General features: G+C 35.1%; 2 protein-coding genes across 4 annotated transcripts; both read left to right on the plus strand.

Annotated features, from left to right (window-relative positions):
* The first annotated feature begins 4232 nt into the window (after positions 1-4232).
* LOC107493676 (uncharacterized) lies at positions 4233-14126 on the plus strand. Of its 3 annotated transcripts, none has more exons than XM_016114734.3 (15): positions 4233-7219; positions 7313-7441; positions 7518-7703; positions 7786-7832; positions 7951-8263; positions 8541-8682; positions 8787-8996; positions 9642-9746; positions 11201-11397; positions 11512-11727; positions 11803-12078; positions 12202-12349; positions 12444-12577; positions 12790-12876; positions 12955-14126. In XM_016114734.3, the coding sequence occupies exons 1-15, from the start codon at positions 4514-4516 to the stop codon at positions 13039-13041; spliced, it is 4983 nt and encodes a 1660-aa protein (XP_015970220.1). In that variant the 5' UTR covers positions 4233-4513; the 3' UTR covers positions 13042-14126. The 3 variants fall into 3 exon arrangements, with proteins under 3 accessions (XP_015970220.1, XP_015970225.1, XP_015970229.1); XM_016114739.3 differs by having other exon boundaries at positions 8790-8996; XM_016114743.3 differs by having other exon boundaries at positions 8547-8682.
* A 5775-nt stretch (positions 14127-19901) lies between these two features.
* On the plus strand, positions 19902-21386 carry LOC107493802 (LOB domain-containing protein 27). The gene is made up of 2 exons (XM_016114847.3): positions 19902-20701; positions 20866-21386. The coding sequence occupies exons 1-2, from the start codon at positions 19902-19904 to the stop codon at positions 20966-20968; spliced, it is 903 nt and encodes a 300-aa protein (XP_015970333.1). The 3' UTR covers positions 20969-21386.
* The last annotated feature ends 614 nt before the right edge of the window (positions 21387-22000 follow it).

A 22000-nucleotide genomic window follows, 5' to 3' on the forward strand; every position in this document is an offset into this window, starting at 1 on the left:
GAAGACGTGAAGACGAGAAGATGCAGAGAGGCGAAGATGCGAAGGTTGGCGAAGGGGCTCTGTAGCGACGCTGGCGCTACTATCTTGCCTGGGTCAGTCGGTGACGCAGATGCTCTCCTCGACTGGGTCAGGCGGAGACGGCAATGTTCTCCTCGACTGGCCAGATGCAACGACGATGTTGCGATTGCGAACGGGATGATTAGTGAGACTCAGACGTGCGAGAAGAGGGTAGGAGCTTCGTGTTGCCGGCAGTGAGGGGGTAGGAGATGGCGGACGACAGTGGTGACTGGTAGTGGTGAGAGGAGAGAAGAGGAGGGGCGAGGAGATGGAGAACGAGCTTTAGAGTTTAGAGTGAGCGAGTGTGAGTGACGGCTAGGGTTGGAAATTTGGAATTTTCAACTCCTCACTTTGATATATATATATATATATATATGGCAGGGTGTATTATTATCCTTTTATATATACGGGGATTATACGGGTCACCACAGGGCAGAGACTTCTATCCCCGTCCCTGCTCCCGCAGGTACAAAATTCTCCCCATATCCACCCCCGGCGGATAAATCCCTGCCGGCGTCCTGCTGGGAATTTTTGCCATCCCTATTCAATTCGGATCAGGTTTGCTGGCGCTAAACACCAGTTGGGCGTTTAGCGCCCATAAGGGGGCAGAGGCATTCTGTTTGTGGCGTGTTGCTGGCGCTAAGCGCCAGCTTGGCGTTTAGCACCCAAGGGGGTGCTGTCAACTTCTCTGTTTCTGCTTAAAATTCTGCCAGATTGCTCTGAATTTTACTTGAAATTATAAAAACACTAAAACAACTCAAAGTAGCATCCAAGAAAGATTTTTGCACAAAAATAATATAAAACTTAATGAATTCTAACTGAAAGCAACTAGAAAATATATGAAAAAAGGGTACAAGATGCTCACGCATGAACCATAAGGAACAAAATCGTACTTAACCCTTAATAAAATAACTTAATAGCTTTGGGAAAAAAATACTTTAGTAATACAATAATATATTTTAGAACATAACTAAATGAAGAATTCTCTATCAAGTCAACCTACGAAGAGTTCTATGATAATGATGATACTACATGTGACTACCTCAAGAGCATTTGGAAACAAAAAATTTCTCAAAGACTAAAAACATTTGTTTGGCTGATTATGTACAAAGCTCTGCTTACAAATTCTAGAAAATAAAGGAGGGACTTACCAATGATACAAGCTGCCCCAGATATCTTAGATATGATGAAACGTTGCTCCATGTGCTAAGGGACTGCCCTTACATCAGAGACACATGGGAAAGAAGCGTTGATAGCACCTTGCAAAGTGACTTGTTCATTCGAGATCTTCGCAGTTGGATGGAGAAAAATCTAAATTTGGTGGCTCGAAAATTCAATGGGATCTCTTGGCCCATTTACTTTATCACTGTGTGTAACACTACATGGAGAAATAGGAATGATATGATATTCAATCATGAAAATAGACCAGAAAATAGTATTGCCTACTCAGCAGAGATCCTAGCCAAAAGATACGAAGATGTTATTTCTCTAACTGAGGCTAGTAAGAAAACTGTCACCTATATTAGAGTGCAACACATTGGTTGGGAGCCGCCGGAAGAAGGAAGATACAAGCTCAACATGGATGACTCCTTCTCCTCAATTTCCAAGAGTGGTACTTGTGGAGGTTTAATCCGAGACTCTTACAGCCGATTTGTAGCTGAATTTTGGATGAATATTGGGGATACTTCCATAATTAAAGCGGAGCTTTGGGCCATCTATATAGGACTGAAGCTTGTTTTGGAGTTTAACATGTAGAATCTGATTGTTGAAACGGATTCACAATGCGCTCTGCAACTCCTCCATAATCATCCTGCCAAATCACACTCAGCTTCCTCTATTATTTGTGCAATTAGGGAGTGATTAGTCAAATTTGATTAATTTTTAATTAGACATATTTTCAGGGAAGCGAATTTTTCAATAAACGCTCTGGCAAAGCACATCCAAGGAGTTCTTCATGGCCTCCATTGTTGCGACCATACTCAAGCTTTCATTGTCCTACAATTAGAAACAGATTGAGAAGGACAACTTTTTCTAGAGCCTTCTCTTCTTAGAGTTTTTTTTTTTGTGTTTTGGATCTTTGGTTCTGTTTTCTCAAAAAAAAAATTAAAAAATAAATAGATATCTAAAAATTTATGTTAAATTTAAAGGTTTTTTCAAAAAAAATATAAAGTAAACTTCTGAAAAAAAATTCTAATAAAATCTTAAATCTTTGCACAAAAATTATCAAATAAATTTTTAAAATTAAAATATTAGATTTATAGGTTATGAAAAATTAGAATATTGAACGTTATTTATCGTTCAACAAGGGATATATAAATCTATTCTTGTAATTTTTTAAAAATTTATTTTATACTCTTTAATTTTTAGAAACCTATAAATATATGGAAAAACTTTTTAAAAGTTATTTGATAAATTTTTTTAAGAATGAATGTACAAATCTATTATAAATTTTTTCGAAAGTTTATCTTTTATTGTGTATAGTGACACATCTACTAAATTCTATATAATAGTGTAATTAAAAGAAGGTTTAATTATTTTATAATTTTTATAGTTTTACTAAATTTATAATTATATTTTTATATTTTTTTATTCAATTAAATTTTTATATTATTTTTAATCTTGTAATTAGATTTTTATTAATGTAAAAATGTTAGAATTAACATAATATTTTTCGTAAATTAAAGATATCTAGTTATTGGAATTTTATAATTATTATTAAATCAAATTTAAAATGATATAAACTATAATATATTACTCATTTTGATAATTTGAAAAACTAGTAATAATTAATTAACAGATAATATAAATGATTTTACTTTTATGCTATATAAAATGTTATCGCCGTCACCCAACCCCTTAATAATGATTTTTAGTATTTATTTATTTTTAAGTGGAGCAATTTACATAAATAAAATAATAAAAAAATATTATAATCCAATTTGACAGACTTATTGCAAATGGCATATTCTCTGATATTCGCTGATATAGATATTTGACCCGAATAGCAATAGTTAGAAATTGATAATAGCTAATAATAATTAATAAATGATAGATAAAATAAAGGAAAGACCAAGGGAGTACCCGTCTTTAGCTAAATCAGCATTAGTTCAAAATTTAGGGGCCTCGGTCATGTCGAAGGGGCTCTTGACTCTTGAGCCAGGCCCGTTCCCTTATAATTAGAAAAAAAAAAAAAAGGAGATGGTACCGCGGTACACAAGGATCAAAAGGAAATGGCGATTAAACTTGATTACGTCGCTTTTAAAAAGTAAAAGAGTAAAGTATCGTTTTTTCAATATCGTTTATTTAAATTTTTAACGTTTTAAAGTTGATTCAATGTTATTCTGTTATTAGAAATGCGAGATAAAATTAAGACAATTTTAAAATGTTAGGGAGTTAAATAGGACAATAAACATTTTATGATAACTAAAAATCTTTAAAAATAAAATTATAAAAAATAAATTTATTTAAAATAAAAGTAATGTAATTAAGTGTAATTTACTTAGATGTAATTAAAAAATAATTGAATACAATATACAGTAAAAAATTGATATTATTGAAAGATAAAATTAAATTAAAATTTATTTTAATGTATTGTTTTTATTCCCAATATTTTCGTCCTATTTAAATCCCTAACATTTCAAAATCGTCTCAATTTTGTCCCGCCGCTAATTCTATTAATAGATCCCTAACGACAGAACAACATTGAATTAATTTTAAAACATTAGAAATTTAAATAAGACTATTAAAACATCAAGAACAACTTTATACTTACCCCAAAGGTTGAGACTTGTCTCACCGAAAATTGTATCCAGTTTGATTTCTCAATGAGAAATATAAAATTCATGTTAATAGTAAAAGTATGTGTGTAAATAGGTATATTTTGTAATATATAAGACAAAAAAATTTAATTTAAAAATATATAAATATATTTTTATTTTATATTTTCATTTTTTATTTTTATTTTTAATACTTTTTGTTTTCTAAATTTTATAAAAAAATATTCTATTATTTATTTTTACCTTTTATTTTTATTTTTTACTTCACAAAAATTAAAAAATATAAAATATTAAAAATAAAAATAAAAAATAAAAAATAAAAACACAAATAAACCACGCACTAAAATTTTTTAATGAATACAATATTAGCATTCACCCATAATATAATTTCACCTCACACCCACACTCGCTGAGCTTCCCTCACCCATCTTCTTTGGGTAGCTGTTCTTTTCTCCTCTCTCTGTGACCGAAGTGCCTCTCTCTAATTTGATTTCCCTTTATCATTATGTTTTCCCATTATCACACTTTGCTTTAACCTAACCTTCTAGATTCTTCTTCTAAATCATTCTGTAACTGTCAGCGGCAACCGCTTCTTTCTCCTATTTCTTCACATCTATATATATATTTATTTATCTTTTGCACACTTTCTCTCTCTAGAAACAGAGACCCTAACTTAATTAATGGGACACAAGAAGCGAAATTCGGCTCCGCGGTCCAAACATTCGCCGGCGACTTCTCCGGCGGCGCAATTCGCCGTCGTCGGCGACGGTATCGCATCGCCGGAGAAACAAGACTCAGGCAATGTTCCCGATCACAACAGCAACACCAATAACGGCGTTCAGAACCCTAACGGGATCGAGTTTCCTCCTCCGCCACCGCCGCCGCCTCCTCCGCCTCAATCCGATGGTCCTTCCTCCGAGTACACCGCGATCAAGCTCGAGTGTGAGCGTGCCCTAACGGCGTTCCGGCGCGGGAACCACAACAGAGCACTGAAGCTCATGAAGGAGCTATGCGGGAAACAAGAGAACGCTGCTCACTCCGCATTTGCGCACCGCGTCCAGGGATTCGTCGCCTTTAAGGTCGCCGGAATCTTGAACGACCCTACCGCGAAGCAACGGCACGTGAAGAACGCCGTCGATTCGGCTCGCAAGGCCGTCGAGCTGTGCCCTAATTCGGTCGAGTACGCGCACTTCTACGCCAATTTGATGCTCGAGGTCGCGAACGACGGGAAGGATTATGAGGAGGTAGTGCAGGAGTGCGAGAGGGCGCTGGCGATAGAGAACCCTAGCGATCCAGGGAAGGAGAGCTTCCAGGATGAGAGTGATCAGAAGTTGTCGACTCCCGAGGCACGTGTTTCGCATGTGCAAAACGAGCTGCGGCAGCTGATTCAGAAGTCGAACATCGCTTCGCTGTCGAGCTGGGTGAAGAATCTGAGCAACGGCGAGGAGAGATTTCGGCTGATTCCGATTCGGAGGCCGACGGAGGACCCTATGGAGCTGAGACTGGTTCAGACTCGAAGGCCTAACGAGATCAAGAAAGTGACGAAGACGCCGGAAGAGAGGAGGAAGGAGATTGAAGTGAGAGTCGCCGCTGCGAGGCTGTTGCAGCAGAAGTCTGAGTCGCCCCAATCTCCGAACGAAGTAGATAAGGATGAGAGGGGGCTGGATTCATCTTCAGCGACTGGTCAGAGTAGGAGGAGGCATGTGAATTCGAAGAAGAATGGGTCTACTGCTGAGAGGAGGAAATGGGTGCAATCTTACTGGAGTTCGATGAGTGTGGAAATGAAGAAGGACTTGCTTAGGGTTAGGGTTTCTGATCTTAGGTCACACTTTGGGTCTTCGAAGGATACTTTGCCTATTGATCTTTTGGCGGAGGCTGTGTCGTATGCTGAGGCCAATAAGACATGGAAATTCTGGGTTTGCTGCCATTGTGATGAGAAATTTAACGATGACGAGTCTCACAGCCAACATCTTGCGCAGGCGCACATGGGTATGCTCTCGCCGAATTTGCAGGGGCATCTGCCCCATAATGTTGACAGTGAGTGGATTGATATGATTCATAATTGTTCTTGGAAGCCTCTGGATGTTTCTGCTGCAGTTAAAATGCTTGAGAGTAGAATGAAATTCAAAGGTTCAACATTAGTTGAGGATTCGTACTTCGATCATCATACACAGGACTACTATGACTGTATTAATGATGCAACTGATCCTTACCATGAGAAAGAAGGTTTGGGATACAGTCTTCATAACTGTACAACAGAAAGCAATAACTATTGTAAAGCTGTTGCAAGTAATGTGAGAGAAGGCGTTGAAAACCAATTATCTATGTCGCATCCTTTCGCTGATAGTTGGCCAGTATCTGATGATTCTGAGCGCGCAAAACTTCTGGAGAAAATTCGTGCAGTATTTGAGATGCTTATTAAGCATAAATATCTTGCTGCTAGTCACCTTAGCAAGGTTATACAATTTACTATGGGTGAGATTCAAGGTCTTGCTGCTGGTTCTCAATTTCTAAACCATGGTGTCGACCAAACGCCAATGTGCATATGCTTTCTGGGGGCATCACAGCTTAAGAAAATTCTCCAATTTCTTCAAGAGCTATCTCATGCATGCGGATTGGGTAGATATGGTGATAAAGGTAATGGTCTCATGAATGAGTTTCATGATATCAATCAAGGTCCTGAGATCAAAGAGAATATTGTTCTCAATGGAGATTCATCATGCCTCCTTCTGGATGAGTGTTTACTGGTTACACAAGTCACTTTTGATGCTGCTCAGGGGACTGTATTGGATAATATGACTGCCCAAAGTTCTCATGATGGTATTTCAAGCGATAATGATGATTTTCTATCCTGGATATATTCAGGTTCAGCTATAGGGGATCAATTGACATCATGGATGCGAACCAAAGAAGATAATAAACACCAAGGTACAGAAATTATCAAGATGCTTGATAAGGAGTTTTATCAACTACAGACCCTATGTGAGAAGAAGTCTGACCGAATGAGTTATGAGGAAGCACTGCAGACAGTAGAGGATCTTTGTCTTGAAGAGGGAAAGAAGAGGGAAATTGTTGGTGACTTTGTCCAGCAAAGCTATGAGTCTGTCTTAAGAAAACGAAGAGAAGAGCTCATTGAAAGTGAGAATGATGTGATGAATGTCGGCAATAGGTTTGAGTTGGATGCCATATCAAATGTTTTGCAAGAAGCAGAATCAATGAATGTTAATCAATTTGGATATGAAGAAACTTATGCTGGCGTGACTGCTCAGTTATGTGACTTGGAATCTGGTGAAGAAGAAGAATGGAGAATGAAAGACTACTTGCATCAAATGGATGGTTGTATAGAAATTGCTATTCAGAAACTGAAAGAGCACTTGTCTATAGAGGTCAGCTTGTTGATTCTTATAACATGTCCACTAAAATGACAGCAAGGATGGACTTTTACCCTGATGTTCTAACTCATTTAGTTTCCTTTGCAGCTTAGCAAAATTGATGCTCGAATCATTAGAAATATTGCTGAGATGCAACAATTCGAACTCAAGCTTGGGCCTCTTTCCGCTTATGATTATCGGGCTATATTATTGCCTCTAGTGAAGTCATACCTAAGGGTTGGTATTTAAATTACTGTGTGTGATGTTTCCTCGTTTTTCATTTAGTCATATGTTCCTTTGCTTGATCTTTTAGGCACGTTTAGAAGAATTTGCCGAGAAGGATGCAGTAGAGAAGTCTGATGCTGCGAGGGAAGCATTCTTGGCTGAACTTGCACGTGATGCTAAGAAGGCTAAAGGGGGAAGTGAGAACACAAGAAATGTGGATAAGACCAAAGATAAGAAGAAGACTAAAGATCACAGAAAAACAAAAGATCTGAAGGTCCTTATCATGCATGGTGAAATTGCTCGGATATTGTGCAATGTTCTATGAAAACTGATTAAAAAATATCTATTTCTTGCAGGCTTCAAGTGGTCATGAGGAGCTATTGCTGCAAGCTAGCAGTCCTGAGTGAGTATATGTTTCTAAACCTTATTTTCACCAGTTATTTACAATAACAGAAATTATAGCTTGAATGCGAGACAATGTAACACTTCTTAATGATGTTTTTGTTGTGCTTTGGCTGCAGTTCCAATACTGTTGCACCTGATAGTTACTTTCAAGATCCTGAGCTTGTTTCCATGAATGATAATTACTTGGAACAACAGGAAGAGGAATATAGACGGAAAATAGAGCTAGAAGAGGAGGAAAAAAAGCTTGAGGAAACTTTAGAATTTCAGCGTAGGATAGAAAATGAAGCCAAACAAAAACACCTTGCCGAATTACAAAAGAAATCGTCTGGGATATGTTTAGAGGAAGTTGCGGACAAAATTCAGGATGCTCAGTTGAAGACAGTTGCTGATGGGCCAGATGTGCATGATCATGTAAAACTGCCTATACAGGTTGGGCGCTCTCTTTTTAAGTTCCTTCCACTGTAAGGGGACCATTTTTCCTAGTCATTGCCTTTTTTTTTTTGGTAGTTAAGAAAAGCTTAATTCTCATAAAAGAGAGAAGCAACGAAGTACAAAGATTGGAACAAGAAAATAAAATTGAATGTCACTAGTCATTAAGTTTCTATTACTGTGAAATGTACGACTTGAGGAATACCTTGTAAATTATAATTAAGCATTGTTCGTAATACACCTCTGAGCTCCTTTTTTTGTCCTTTTCTATTCCCAGGAGCAGTCAGCTGATGAGAATTGCTGTCCTAGTGAAGTGGATAGTGTGATAGTCACCACTAAAAATGGTTCTTTGGTGCCAAATAAATATTCAGTTGATTCAGCTGATCAAAAGATATTGCATCAGCCAACTGTTAAACAAGGTTGGTATTAATTTGACTAAAGCTCTCAGCTCTCTTAAAAAGCAGTGGTTTCTCCTTTATATTTTATGAATATTAGAGGGTGTCAACATTTTCTTTACCTCCAGCAGGTATACCTAATGGAGTTGTTCCAGAGAATGGTCATCAGTTGCCTGATCGTCGTGCAGGGAAAAAGCATAAACGGCATAGGAATTCTTCCAAAATGGTTGATGGAAAATTGGAATCTGTCTCATTGGAAAAGAATATTGAGGATGCACATACTGACAGACATTCAAGAGAGCATGTTAAATTCCATAATGATCAAGATGCAAACAATGGTAGGTTTGATTTTTAATTTTTAACCTTGCCCACAAACTTCATCCCTGTAATGCTGATGATATTAATTCTTATCTAGTTATGGCTTTTTGTCATATTTAATTTATTCATAATTTATTTACTTATTTGGCTTTTTCTTCATTATTTAGGCAAGTTTCCCTATTGGAATCTTTTTTATGACAGTTTGGATTATAATTGTTTTTTATTTCGTGTCTGGGAAATCAAATGGGTAATGTGGCCACAAAGTTTTCATCTTAATTGATCTTATTTGATACAAATAGTATGGTATAGTGATGTCAGTTATATCTTCTCTGACAACGTTTGTCGAGTTTATGATTTTTCTTAATTGCCTTTTTTTTTTTCCGCCTAATAGTTGTTTTGGGTCAATATACTTCTGACTATTAAATTCAATTCAACATAAAATTTTATAATGTTTGAAAAATTTATTAGCATAGTATTGCTTATGCTTCTTTTCCTTCAGAATTGTCAATATGCGAAGCCAAAAATCTGTTCAGTTTGTGACCCTATTTGCATCATTTCAAATTTTGTTTTTTTGTTTTTAATATTTTATATTTAATTTAAGATATTTTTCACTCCACTTTCCAAAATATAGAAACCCGTTTGCTAATGGTTGGTTGTACCATCAGGGTGGGAAAGCAATGTATCAAAGGCGAAGAAAGATCTGCAAATGGAAGATGAGGAGGAGGAAAGATTCCAAGCTGATCTTAAAAAGGCTGTACGACAAAGCCTGGGTATATTTTCCCCCCTTTTTCAGTCATATTTAGTCAGGTTGCATTCGTACTTGTTAACATATACCTTTTCTTCCAGGAATATAAGTGCCATATTGTGGACAGTTAATATCTGTCCTAGGTTCAGATTTAAGTAATAGGATATTGCCAGTATTTTATATGGAATGGATTTTTCATTCACTGCTTGCATAGTTATATTTACAACCATAGTAGATAACCATTTAGGTAACATTTAGGGTACCTATAGTCTATAAGGTGCACAGATACAGAGGTACAAGTAGCCATATCAACACTGCAAAATATCTTTAAACTATGGAATGATTATGGGATGTTGTTTCATGGGAATATACAAACTCCTAAACAAAGTATTATAAAGAGGAACCTCCATGGTTTTCTAACCCCCAAAGTTTTTGGCAGAAGTCCATAAAATATATTGGGTGACTTATATATCTAAAGAGTGCTTAAGATTCAAAGGGGATATAATTGCTGTTTGTATAATTTTGTAGCTAACCAAACACCTTTGTAAAATGTCTTTTACAAGGACTGCCTTGCATTTGGGTGGTATTGGCTCACTGGAAGTATGTGATGCACTGATACTTGGCTATGATGTATTTTCAGAATTTTAGGGCAGCCCTCTATAAAGCATCCCATGTTATGTAGTGTGAAAGGGTTGCACCTAAAAGGTATAGTGTAGGCAACCTAACCTAATGCAACCATCTATGGTTGATTCCACGGTTTGAATCCATGATCTTCAGGTCATCACATGGAAACAGTTCAACTGTTACTCCAAGGTTACCCGTCGTTTTAAGAACTTCAAAACTAATTTCACAATTAATTTCAGCATTCAACAAAGAGGGCTTGTGCAATTTCAAAATCTAAAGCACCATTGTTCTTATGTGAGGGATGCGGGTGGAAATTCTCAAATCTCTGCCATTTGGGCTGGAAAGATGGCTTGCTTTCGTTTCAATTCAAATTCAAATTCAAATGCCAACTTTCTCAATGATTTATTTATTTTTGCTTTTGTGACATGAATGATTGATCCTACATCTTCACATCATCTGCCTGTTGATTGCATTTAGGACCTGGACTGCTCCCATTCACCGAGTGTTTCGAGATTTGTTGTCCGTTGTTGGGCTAAATGTTATACTGCTTGCTGATCACTTAGTGTTCACTTTCTTTTTCTTTCTAGTGCACAGAATTTTATAACTTTTTTATGTGTTCGCCTTATCTGTAGCTACTGTCGTAGTATCCATATTTCTGTTTGGGTTGGATGCTAACTTGGCATAAATTATTAACCATGTCATGTCAGGGATGTGTATATTTCCTGTTTGTATTTAATAAGCTATAATGAACCTTATAGCTGCTTAAGAAACGCAATGTTTATTTCATCTCCCATCCTCTAATAATTACAGAAACCTTGATCACTTTCTAACCTCGTTAGAGATCATTCATTTCAGACACATATCAAGCACGTGGAAAACTGCCTTTGGATTCTAGTTTAAGAATGTCTCAGAGATCTGCTTCACAAGTAGATTCATTGGGTTTTCCAACACAGAAAGACTCAACTGAGGATGCAAATGGAACTACATTGCTTGGTACTGGGCTAAAGAATGAAGTTGGTGAATATAACTGTTTTCTCAATGTTATTATACAGGTAGATCTTTTGAAAGTCAGTTTTCCAATTTGTAATAATCTTGCTGGAATTTTATTTCATTGATTCATTGTTTTCTAAAGCCTTAAACAATTTCTTGCCTCTGCATGAACTCAGTCTTTATGGCATTTAAGACGCTTTCGGGAGGAATTTCTTGGCAGATCAAGATCAGAGCATGATCATGTTGGCAATCCTTGTGTCGTCTGTGCATTGTATGAGATCTTCACTGCTTTGGACCTTGCATCAAAGGACTCAAGGAGAGAAGCAGTAGCACCTACTTCCCTGCGAATAGCTCTAAGCAACCTATATCCAGATAGTAACTTCTTCCAGGAGGTAACTTCACTAACATAGAAAGAGGTAAAAGCTTTCTTTTGTGGACAATGTGATTGATATACCATTGTCTGACAGGCTCAGATGAACGATGCTTCTGAGGTACTTGCAGTGATATTTGACTGCCTTCATCGTGCATTTACCCGTGGTTCAAGTGTTTCTGACACTGAGTCGGTGGAAAGTAATTGCATGGGATCTTGGGATTGTGCAAATAATACTTGTATAGCACATTCACTTTTCGGAATGGACATTTTTGAGCAAATGAACTGCTATCACTGTGGTCTCGAGTCCAGACATTTGAAGTATACATCCTTCTTTCACAATATAAATGCCAACGCATTACGAACAATGAAGGTATCTCTAGGAAGGATTTTTTCTTTGAACATTTGACAATTTATAGATTTCTGATTAACTGCAGGCAGAAACATGAACAAACTATTATTCTTCTTGTGTAACTTATCCCTCTTCACTTTCTAGGTTATGTGTTCTGAAAGTTCCTTTGATGAGCTATTGAACCTTGTGGAGATGAACCATCAATTGGCTTGTGATCCAGAAGTTGGTGGTTGTGGCAAGCTTAACTACATCCATCACTTTCTTTCAACTCCACCTCATGTTTTTATGACAGGTGCCTCAATTGTGACATGTGGAATGATTTATCTTTTGGTTCCATATCTTTTGTATGATTTGTTGGGCTCTCTCTTACAATTTTGTTTTTTCAGTTCTTGGTTGGCAAAATACATGCGAGAGTGCTGATGATATAACAGCCACTGTGGCAGCCCTGAGCACTGCACTAGACATCAGTGTCCTATATCGAGGCTTAGATCCTAAAAGAACTCATAGCTTGGTATCAGTGGTATGTATTTTGAATGATAATATGCAAGGAATGTTTATGTTCTACATTTATTACCTTTTCTATGCAGCTGTAAGAGATTATTTTCACTTATGATGGAAGAAACAAATTTCCTAATTATAAACAGATTAATTTCTTTATGATTTAAAATTTGCGATCCAAACCTTGTCTTTCTGGACTATTGTAGTGTCTAATGTGTTCAAATTGAACCTCAGGTTTGCTACTATGGCCAACATTATCATTGCTTTGCTTACAGTCATGACCATGATCAATGGATTATGTATGATGACAAGACTGTCAAGGTGAGTTGAGTCTTTCTAAATGATCTGATATATCACGTTTTGTTGTTCTTGCTCAAACATCTGTCTCCCAATATCCAGATAATTGGTGGATGGGCAGATGTTCTTACAATGTGTGAAAAAGGACATCTACAACCTCAGGTTCTTTTCTTTGAAGCTGTAAACTAGTTTTGTGGTGGAATTGATAACATCTTTTTGCTGGACTGAAGAATTGAGTTTGACATGGTTTGGCATCCAACTGGTGTCTGGTGTGGCCCCGTTCCACTCGTCAGCAGATGCATTTCTGCATAACGCACGAATGGTTAAAGCAAATAAAGTTGCAAGTTTCAGACATGTCAACAAGTTTTTGGTATACATCGGTTGGGATATATAGCATTTAAAATTTGTGAAATACTTCTCAGGTTCAATAGGAAACAAATTCTGACAGGGAGAATGATGGCGAAAAACATTTTAGGATGACTTAGAAGAGCTCAGACAGTGGTGTTTGGTACCGAGTATTGGTCAAGACGGTTAATTTTGAAAACATCCTATTCATTTCTTGTATCCATACAATAAAGCATGTTTTGGTATTTGCTAGAACACCACAATATGTTGGGGTTGGCCATGATGTGGGAGGATACCTAAGCCCTTTGATGATGGAATAATTGCCCATTATTGTTGGGGAGGCATAGCATTTGTAATAGGGGAAATTGTTCTGCTGCCATGGAAGGATTATCCTTCTCTTCCTCTTCACCCACCCAAAAAGAAAAGTGTTTGAAAAAAAATAAAAATAGAGAGGAAATGTATAGCTTACACTACAATTAGATTTGTCAAAGATGTCAGCTTGTTGCCACTGTGGCTGAAAAAGGAGTGTCCTTGACTGATCCTTATGGACAACTTTTCTCCCTTTAGTGATACCGTGATGGAACATGCTGGATGCCAGGGTATACATTCAGCAGTAAATTGAGGAGGTTCCATCCTCTGGATCCGCATGACTACTGTATTTTATTTCCATCTCTCTCTCTCTCTCTCTCTCTCTCTCTCTCTCTCTCTCTCTCTCTCTCTTCTTTGGGTTGGGGGAATCAGGATTTCCAGTGGTCGAGTATAGAATCCAATTATAGCTGCAGATGGCAACTATAGGTGAGCGAGCAAAAGGCTGAAAGGTTTTGACACAATTTTGTCCTGTACTTTTAGGATATACCATCGATTGGGATGGATTACTGTACTTCATTATTTTATATGCTAGTGCAATCTTGCACAATTTGGCATCTTAATTTTCTAATCTCTTTCCTGGCTCCTATCTTTCTGTTAAAAGGTTATTAACTTATAATTAAATTCGATTCTAGGTCTTTGTTTGAGTTTCATTTGGAATGTTGTAGTTTAATAATAATAGATAAGCCATATTTTTGAGTTTATTTAGTTGCGGATGAAAGAGCCATGGAGTTTGATAGCGGAAAGTCCTAGCGTCTTCTCAGATTTGTATCTGGATCTTTTATCTTGGAGTTCCCTTTGGGAATCGTCTTCTCAGATTTGTATCTGGATCTTTTATCTTGGAGTTCCCTTTGGGATGGGAATCTTCACTTACCAAAGTCAAAAGATGATGTGTAAGGTTGTGGAATAAACATGCACTATTACACCCGATATTAAATTTTCACCTAAATTTTCCCTTATGGAGGTCATTGTCTAATGATTCAAGTCTATTTTGACAAGTCTATTTTGAAGCCTTGGGCACGGTTAGTACGAAATTCCTTCTAAGAGTAAAGTTGGGTAAAAACTGAAAAGTAAAAATTGTAATAAAATTAACTAATTTTTTTGCAGAAAGTGTGTATTTAGTATATTTTTATTTTTCTATTGTGAAAAAGTATTCTTTATTAAAAAACACCAAGAAAATGACATAGGTTTCTATTTATTTCGAAAATAAAGTTTTTCATCAAATTTAGTTACAAAAACTTTTTTAACCTTTAAAAATGTAGGTTATATATACTAAATTAAAACAATCAGAGAAATCTGTCTCTTATTTACAAAAAAAGTGTTATATTTTAATTTGATAAAAAAATATTTTTTTTATGATAAAAGATAAGATATTTATGTTTTTTTTTTCTCAAAAGCACTGCATCCTATAGTATGACCTTTTGAAGTTTGTGCAATTTTTTTAGCTTGTATTTTCTAGTCTGGTAGGACAAACACTAATTTGTTGTAGATCGAAATTAGCTGGCTACTAAATTCCTGCGTTTATACTAGGGGATTCGATTTTTAATACTTATTTACGTAGACGAATGAGCTAAATACTTAATCAATCTAAGTTGGTTTGTTTGCATAAATTTTGCAGACTTTTTTCTCTTTTTGGCGTTAACAACAATTGAGTTCTCAATTTTTTGTTATAAAAATTTTAACACTATATTATGAAATCACTCTACCAAAAGGATTAAGCTACTCAAAATAAACACATGAATGAATTTAATTATGAAATTTAATACACAATTTAATATGTTTTTTCTTTTTTCCTATATTTCTCTTTAGACCGTCGTGTCAAATTGTATCAATAATTTTGAAAAAAATAAAAAAATTTTGGTGTATCAATGGCTATATTAATTAAAGATCATACTAGAGTGAAGCATGTTTTCTAACAAAGAATTAAGATTTTTCATAATAAAAAAATACAAAATAAAACATCATATATAATGCATATTTATTTAAAAAATCTAGTTATAATTTTCACACTTTGTCTAATTTTATACTTCACCAAAAAATATTTCATTTATTAAGTGCAATTACGTATGAAATTAGAGTGCATTACATAGTTTAGGACAGATTTTAGGCACTAAGATCCAAAATGTTAATAGAGAAGTAATTAAATAAAAAAAAACTTGCAGTGCTCTCTAATTTTGGGACACATCTTCTAAAAAGATATCTAGGATTTTAGAATAGTGGGAGAGTTATGCTATGTCATTTTATATTTACTTAGTTTTTTTTTTTTTTCTAATTTATACCATAACAACAACAAAGAGATCATAAATTCAGTAAAATAAAATACATAAATTCGGTTATAATTTTAATCTGTATATTTTAATTTTACCTTTGTAATTTTTTAATCAAAAAGTACATAATAATATTTTTTATCTTTACGTATTCTTTTAATTTTATTATGGTATCAGAGTTTCTCGAACTCTGGTGATATTCATGGATAAACTAATTAATTTAGATCCTAAAACTCTTTTAACCTACTCCACAATGAATAATCAATCTTTCAATTTAGTTCAGGATTTAACCAATCTTTATCACATTCATCCAAGTAAAAATTCTACCCTAATTTTGGTTACTTGTTCTCATTGGAAATAATTATCATTCATGAAATAGATCATTCACTATAGCTATGATTTTCAAAATTAAATATGAATTTTTTACCGATTCTATCTCATCTCTTCTGCCTGATGATCCTTTTCTTTCGAGTTGAAAATGTTGCAACAACTTAGTCTTGTCTTGACTGTTTCATTCTTTGTCCTTTTCTATAATCCAAAGTGTTATCAATTTTGCCACTGACCTCTTCTGTCTAGACCAATTTGAAAGAACAATTTATTCAAAGTGATCTTCTTCGAATAGCTGAGTTTGCAGGAAGAAGTCTCTGCACTCAAGCAGGACACTCTGTCTGTCATCGAGTTCTCTACGTTACTGAAGTCTCTTTGGAGAAACTCGTCCATTTTCGCCTTCTCCCGATTTGTTCCTGTGCAGCAACATCACACAAATCACAAAGATTTCATATTTCATTTTCTCAAAGGATTGGATGAACAGTTCTCATTCTTGACCTATTATCCTTACTAACTAGAGTTTTTGAATTGGTCATCCAACATGAACGACAACTACAAAACTGCAAGTGGTTCTTCAAAGTTACGTACGCATTGCAGTAGCAGCGGCCACACGATTGAAGTCTGTTACTCGAAACACCGCCGGAACATTCACGTCATCCTGGTCGTCCACATCAAGCTGCTTCCGCCAATGCAGTTGCCCCACTCTTTCTTCAATCGCTGCTCCAGTCCATGTGAGAGGGTAGCCTAGGTCATGTTGAGAGGCATATCCAGCATTGCAGGGGTGGCAAAGCGGGCTGGCCTGTCCCAACCCGCCCCGTCCCGACTAGGCCCCTACTATAAACGGGACGGAAGGGTTCAAAATGTTAGCCCGCCCTACTTTATGGCGGATTGGCGAGCCGACGGGTTATTCCGTTTGACGTTGTTTTTTTTTAAATAAAATTAATTAAAGTTAACCAAAAAATAATAATTAAAAAATTAAATACAAATAAAAAATAGTCAAATTATAATATAATTTTTTACTATCTTTTTTTTATTTTTAACTTCAATAAAATTGTTCAAAATAATATTTGTCAATAGAACCATCTTTATTTTAAAACATAAGCCACATAATTTGAACATATATATGAAATTATAAAATAAAATAAATAAAGTTAATAACTAAAAGAAGAATAAAAATAAAAATATAAAAAAGTGTTCGAAAATTATATAATTATTAATTTTGTAGTAGTAATCACTCTTTTATTTAATAAAAAAAGAAAAATAAAAATATTTGGCCCGCGCAGGCCGGCTCACCCTGCCAAAACCCCAAATTTGGCGATGCGGGTTTGACGAACTTTTTACCGCCAAAACCCACCAATTTGGCGGTATGGGTTTGGCGAATTTTTTTAATTTGACGGGTTCCAAATCCTAACCTGATCCGTCTTTTTAGCAGGTCGGCCCGACGGGTTCAACCCGTTTTGCCACTCATATCCAACATCCCATTTCAAATCCAAATTTGGACCTCTCACTGGTCCAAGAACAAGACAATAGTCTTTTGCTATCCGATTTTTTTTTTGTTTATCGCCATTTGGTTGGGCAATTTATCTATCTTACTACTAGACATCATATATGCCACTCAACAATTAAGTCAATTTATGGAATCTCCTACTGAATTATCATCTTCAAACTGCCAAATATGTGTTAAAATATTTGAACACTAGCTTTGGATTTTTTTCCAAGAGAATTAAAAATTCAGCTTCAAGACTTTAGTGACTCTAATTGGACCAAATATCCTGACGATCGGTGATCTTTAACAGGCTATTGTTTTTTCTTGAGAAGCTCCTTAATCTATTGGAAGACCAAAAAATAAATCACCGTTGTCTGCTCATCTACTGAAACTTCTATATATTTACTTTGAAAATAAGTTAAAATAAGCCGATTTAAAATAATTTTCATCCTTAAACACTCTTTACCAATAAACAAAACTGGGATATATATATTTTCTAACAAAAAAATAACAAAAATAAACAAAAATCCATAATCGGCTACTTTATTTATTATCTCTAATAATAATAAGTCATTTTTTAAAGAGTATTATACTCTATATTTTTTATGGAGTGCATTCACATTTGCCATTTACTTTTCATAGAATTTTTTTTATCATGTTTTAAAATTTTCAGTAATATTTTGTTATTTTTATGAGTTTAATTTTAATATAATCAGTATAAAATATTTTAAAGTGTTTGTCGCTGGCCAATAAGTTGCTACATGCACAAGGCGGGATTCGAACCCCCGACACTTGCTTAAGCGGACGAGTGAGCTGACCACTCAACCAACCCAAGTTAGTTTATTCAAAGACTAATATATGACATTATGTAATTAAATAGGTGTGTAATTTCTTTTATAAAAATGTAAAATTTTATTTATATTAGCCGTTAAGTTTGAAAAAATTACACTCCTCTCTTTAAAGATATTAAAATACCACTCTCCTCTTTTTTATTTGTAAAAGATACACTTCCCTTTTTTATAACTTTTAAAAAATTCACTTTTTAATCAATTTTAAATTTTGTGTTGACTAACGTTAATTTTACCCATTTTTTAAAAAATTACTTTTTATAAAAATATCTTTTAGCAAAATTTTATTTTGTTTTGTGATTAAATTTTGTTTATCAAAAATACCTTTTAACAAATTATTTTTTTACTAAATTTTTTTTAATAATTAAATGATTTTTTTATAAGATAAAATTATTTTTTAATGATCAAACTATTTTTTTCAAAAACACAAATCATAGTCACCTTTGCTTCTAAAAGTTGTCTTTGAAGGATTCATACATCTCCTTCTCATATGGCTTTCTTTTTAGATTTTTTTAAATTTTTTTAAAAATATTTTGGTATAAATATACAATTTAATTAATAAAAATTTTTTTTAAAGAGTATTTTGAAAAATAAAATTTAATCACAAAAAAATAAACAAATTAACATTAATTAATACAGAAATTTAAAATAGATTAAAAATAAAATTTTTTAAATATTATAAAAAAAGGAGTATATATTTTATAAATAAGAAAGAGATAAGTATCATTTTAACATCTTTCAAAAGAATGATTAGTGAAATTTTTTATTAAACTTTAGATCGTGTGATTTATTCTCTTAACTTTACCCTAAACCATAGCCATATCCTATAAAAGTGGGTAATTAACAAGAAAGTGTCGTGCGCCTATCCCGTACTGTGTCCAACCAAAAAACTCTGCGAAACTGAAACAACCAGCATCCCAAAAATTCAAATATAGAAAATGGGAGGAGAGAGAGAGAGAGAGAGAGAGAGCACTACTAAGAAAGAAACCCACGCACCACTACCCCAACTACTGGTACTGGAAAAGAACCACGTCGCCACTTAAATGTTGCTACGACCACTATATATGGTAACTCCAAAAAACACAGGACTACCATTTCAAGACACCTGTCCCTAATAACGGTATCACTCGAAAAGAACCAACTCCAAACATTTGGCTCCTCTCTTTCACTTACTAATTAATATTCTCTCTTGTTTTACTCGGTCTTTCCATTCACTCCGCAGGATCCGCATATTAACAGAAAGCAAAGCCTTCTCTGAATTGGACGTGATCAACAAAAATCAAATGCAAACACATGCCCCATCATTTCAGTGCTGCCAAAAAGCTTCACCATTGTTGCAAGTTGATTTCTTTTCTCTTCCTCAGAGGTTCCAGCATCTGAGTTAGGTGGTGGAAACAAAATTAAACAACCATGACCCTTAAGGGTGGAACCACACAGGCCTGCGCTGCATGCAAATTTCAGAGAAGAAAGTGCACTCCCGAGTGTCTTCTTGCACCATACTTCCCTGCAGACCAACCAAAAGTGTTCCTTAATGTCCACAAGCTATTTGGGGTGAGCAACATTGTGAAAATATTAAAGGACGTGGATCCTAGTCAGAAGAAGAATGCTATGGAGTCCATCATCGTTCAAGCTAGTTATCGCGATAAGTACCCGGTTCGTGGTTGCGTGGAAGAAATTTGCAGGCTGCAAAACCAAATTTGGCTGCACGAAGAAGAGCTTCATGCTGTGTATCAGCAGCTTGAGATGTGCAGGCAACACCAACAGCAGCAGCACCAAGGGATTCATCACGTTGTTCCTGATGATCTTGCATCACAGTTAGAGTTGGGAATGGCGCCACGCGCTGCCAACAATGCTCTTCCGCTGTTTAATCACGCGCCACAGCCCCAGCAGCAGCAGCAACAGGTTTACAATACTTCTGTGGCTGCTTTGCCTGTGTCACAGCAACATTCATATTCCAACAGCAACAGTGTGGATTATAACTCCCTTTACATTGAATCCAAGGAAAACAACAATAATGGAACAAATCCTTTGTGGGTACCTTATGCAAATAACAATGGAAGTCCCATAGCAATGCAGTCTCAGATGGTTACCTCACAGGCACTATCCATGCACCAAGAAGCTGCTGGGGATTATGATGAGATGCATCCATTTTTCGAAACGATTGATGATAGGCAATCATATATTTATTCCAAGGAGGCTTATGAATCAAGGTATATTTATCAGTTTTGGCATAATAATCAACCAAGCAACTTATAAGTTTTGAGAATTTAATGCAGAAATTACATAATCTATCTCTGCTCATTTAATACAAATGACAATTTCCAATAAAATGAAAATGCTCATTTTTTTGCACTTTATATCTATCTGCTTGCAGCTCAGAAGAATCACTGAAAGATTCAAGAAAGTGCACCGAGCACGTTGCTGAGAATGAATTGAAGAGTGCTGCCGCATGCTTCAGCCTTACCAGTGTCAACTAATAAGTGAGCTTCGCTCCTCCCCTTGAACAAATTGAAAAGATATAATAGGTTTCCTTTCCTTTTTGGATTCATTTTTGCTTTTGATTATTAAATTTTCGATCCTTAACTTGTAAACATTTTAAATAGAAGAAGCACATACTTTTTATCATCTATCAATTGCATGGCTTATGTAGTGGAAGAGAATATTATACAGACCTCATGTTTTCCTCAATTCTGTGTTCTGTTTATATGCTTGGCTGTTATCTACTGCCATTCTTAAATGTTAACACTTTGAGGGCTGACATACCCATACAAAGGCTCTATTTTCGGGGGAAAAAAATCAGCATAACTCCATAAAAATTTGGGAGCAACTTTATATATTTCCTTCCAATATTTATTAACATCATCTCGGAAAAAATACTTATTGCAATAACAGAGCCTTATGAATCAAGAAAAAGCTAACTGTGCCGTCACAGGCCTAAGCCATATCGCGCATCATTATATGAGAAATTGAAAGGAGACATAACATGAAAAAGCACGTAAAGAATATAAATCAAGCACCAGTATGGTGGTTAAATTAATATTTTCTTAAAAACATTGTAGGCCGTTCTTCTGTTACACACTTTTAACACTATAAAAAAGACTTTGTCTTTCTACTCTGTTTATTCATCAAAGCAAGTAAATCTGGAAACAATATGGTAATTCATTTTGTTAAAAATATAACTCCGGAACATTCTTCTGTTGTCATAGGTGAAGAAAGCTTAAATAAATCAAAGTATTAAACACTCATTTGACCAAGGTTGTCAAACTCGCGAGTCTAAGTAAACTCGTGGAGCTGACCTAGACTCGACTCGTAGACTCGACTCGTAAACTCGTATGAGTTTACAAGTTATAATTTTTTGTAAAAAATATATATATCTTGTATAATATATATATATATATATATATGTTTACTCAAATATAGGCATTAAAACTCAACAATTTCAATATAAAAAACTTAATAAATTTACATAATACTATAATTATAACAAATACTCTGAACACACATTTAAA

Source organism: Arachis duranensis, chromosome 1 (genome assembly GCF_000817695.3).
Source record: "Arachis duranensis cultivar V14167 chromosome 1, aradu.V14167.gnm2.J7QH, whole genome shotgun sequence".
NCBI lineage: Eukaryota > Viridiplantae > Streptophyta > Magnoliopsida > Fabales > Fabaceae > Arachis > Arachis duranensis.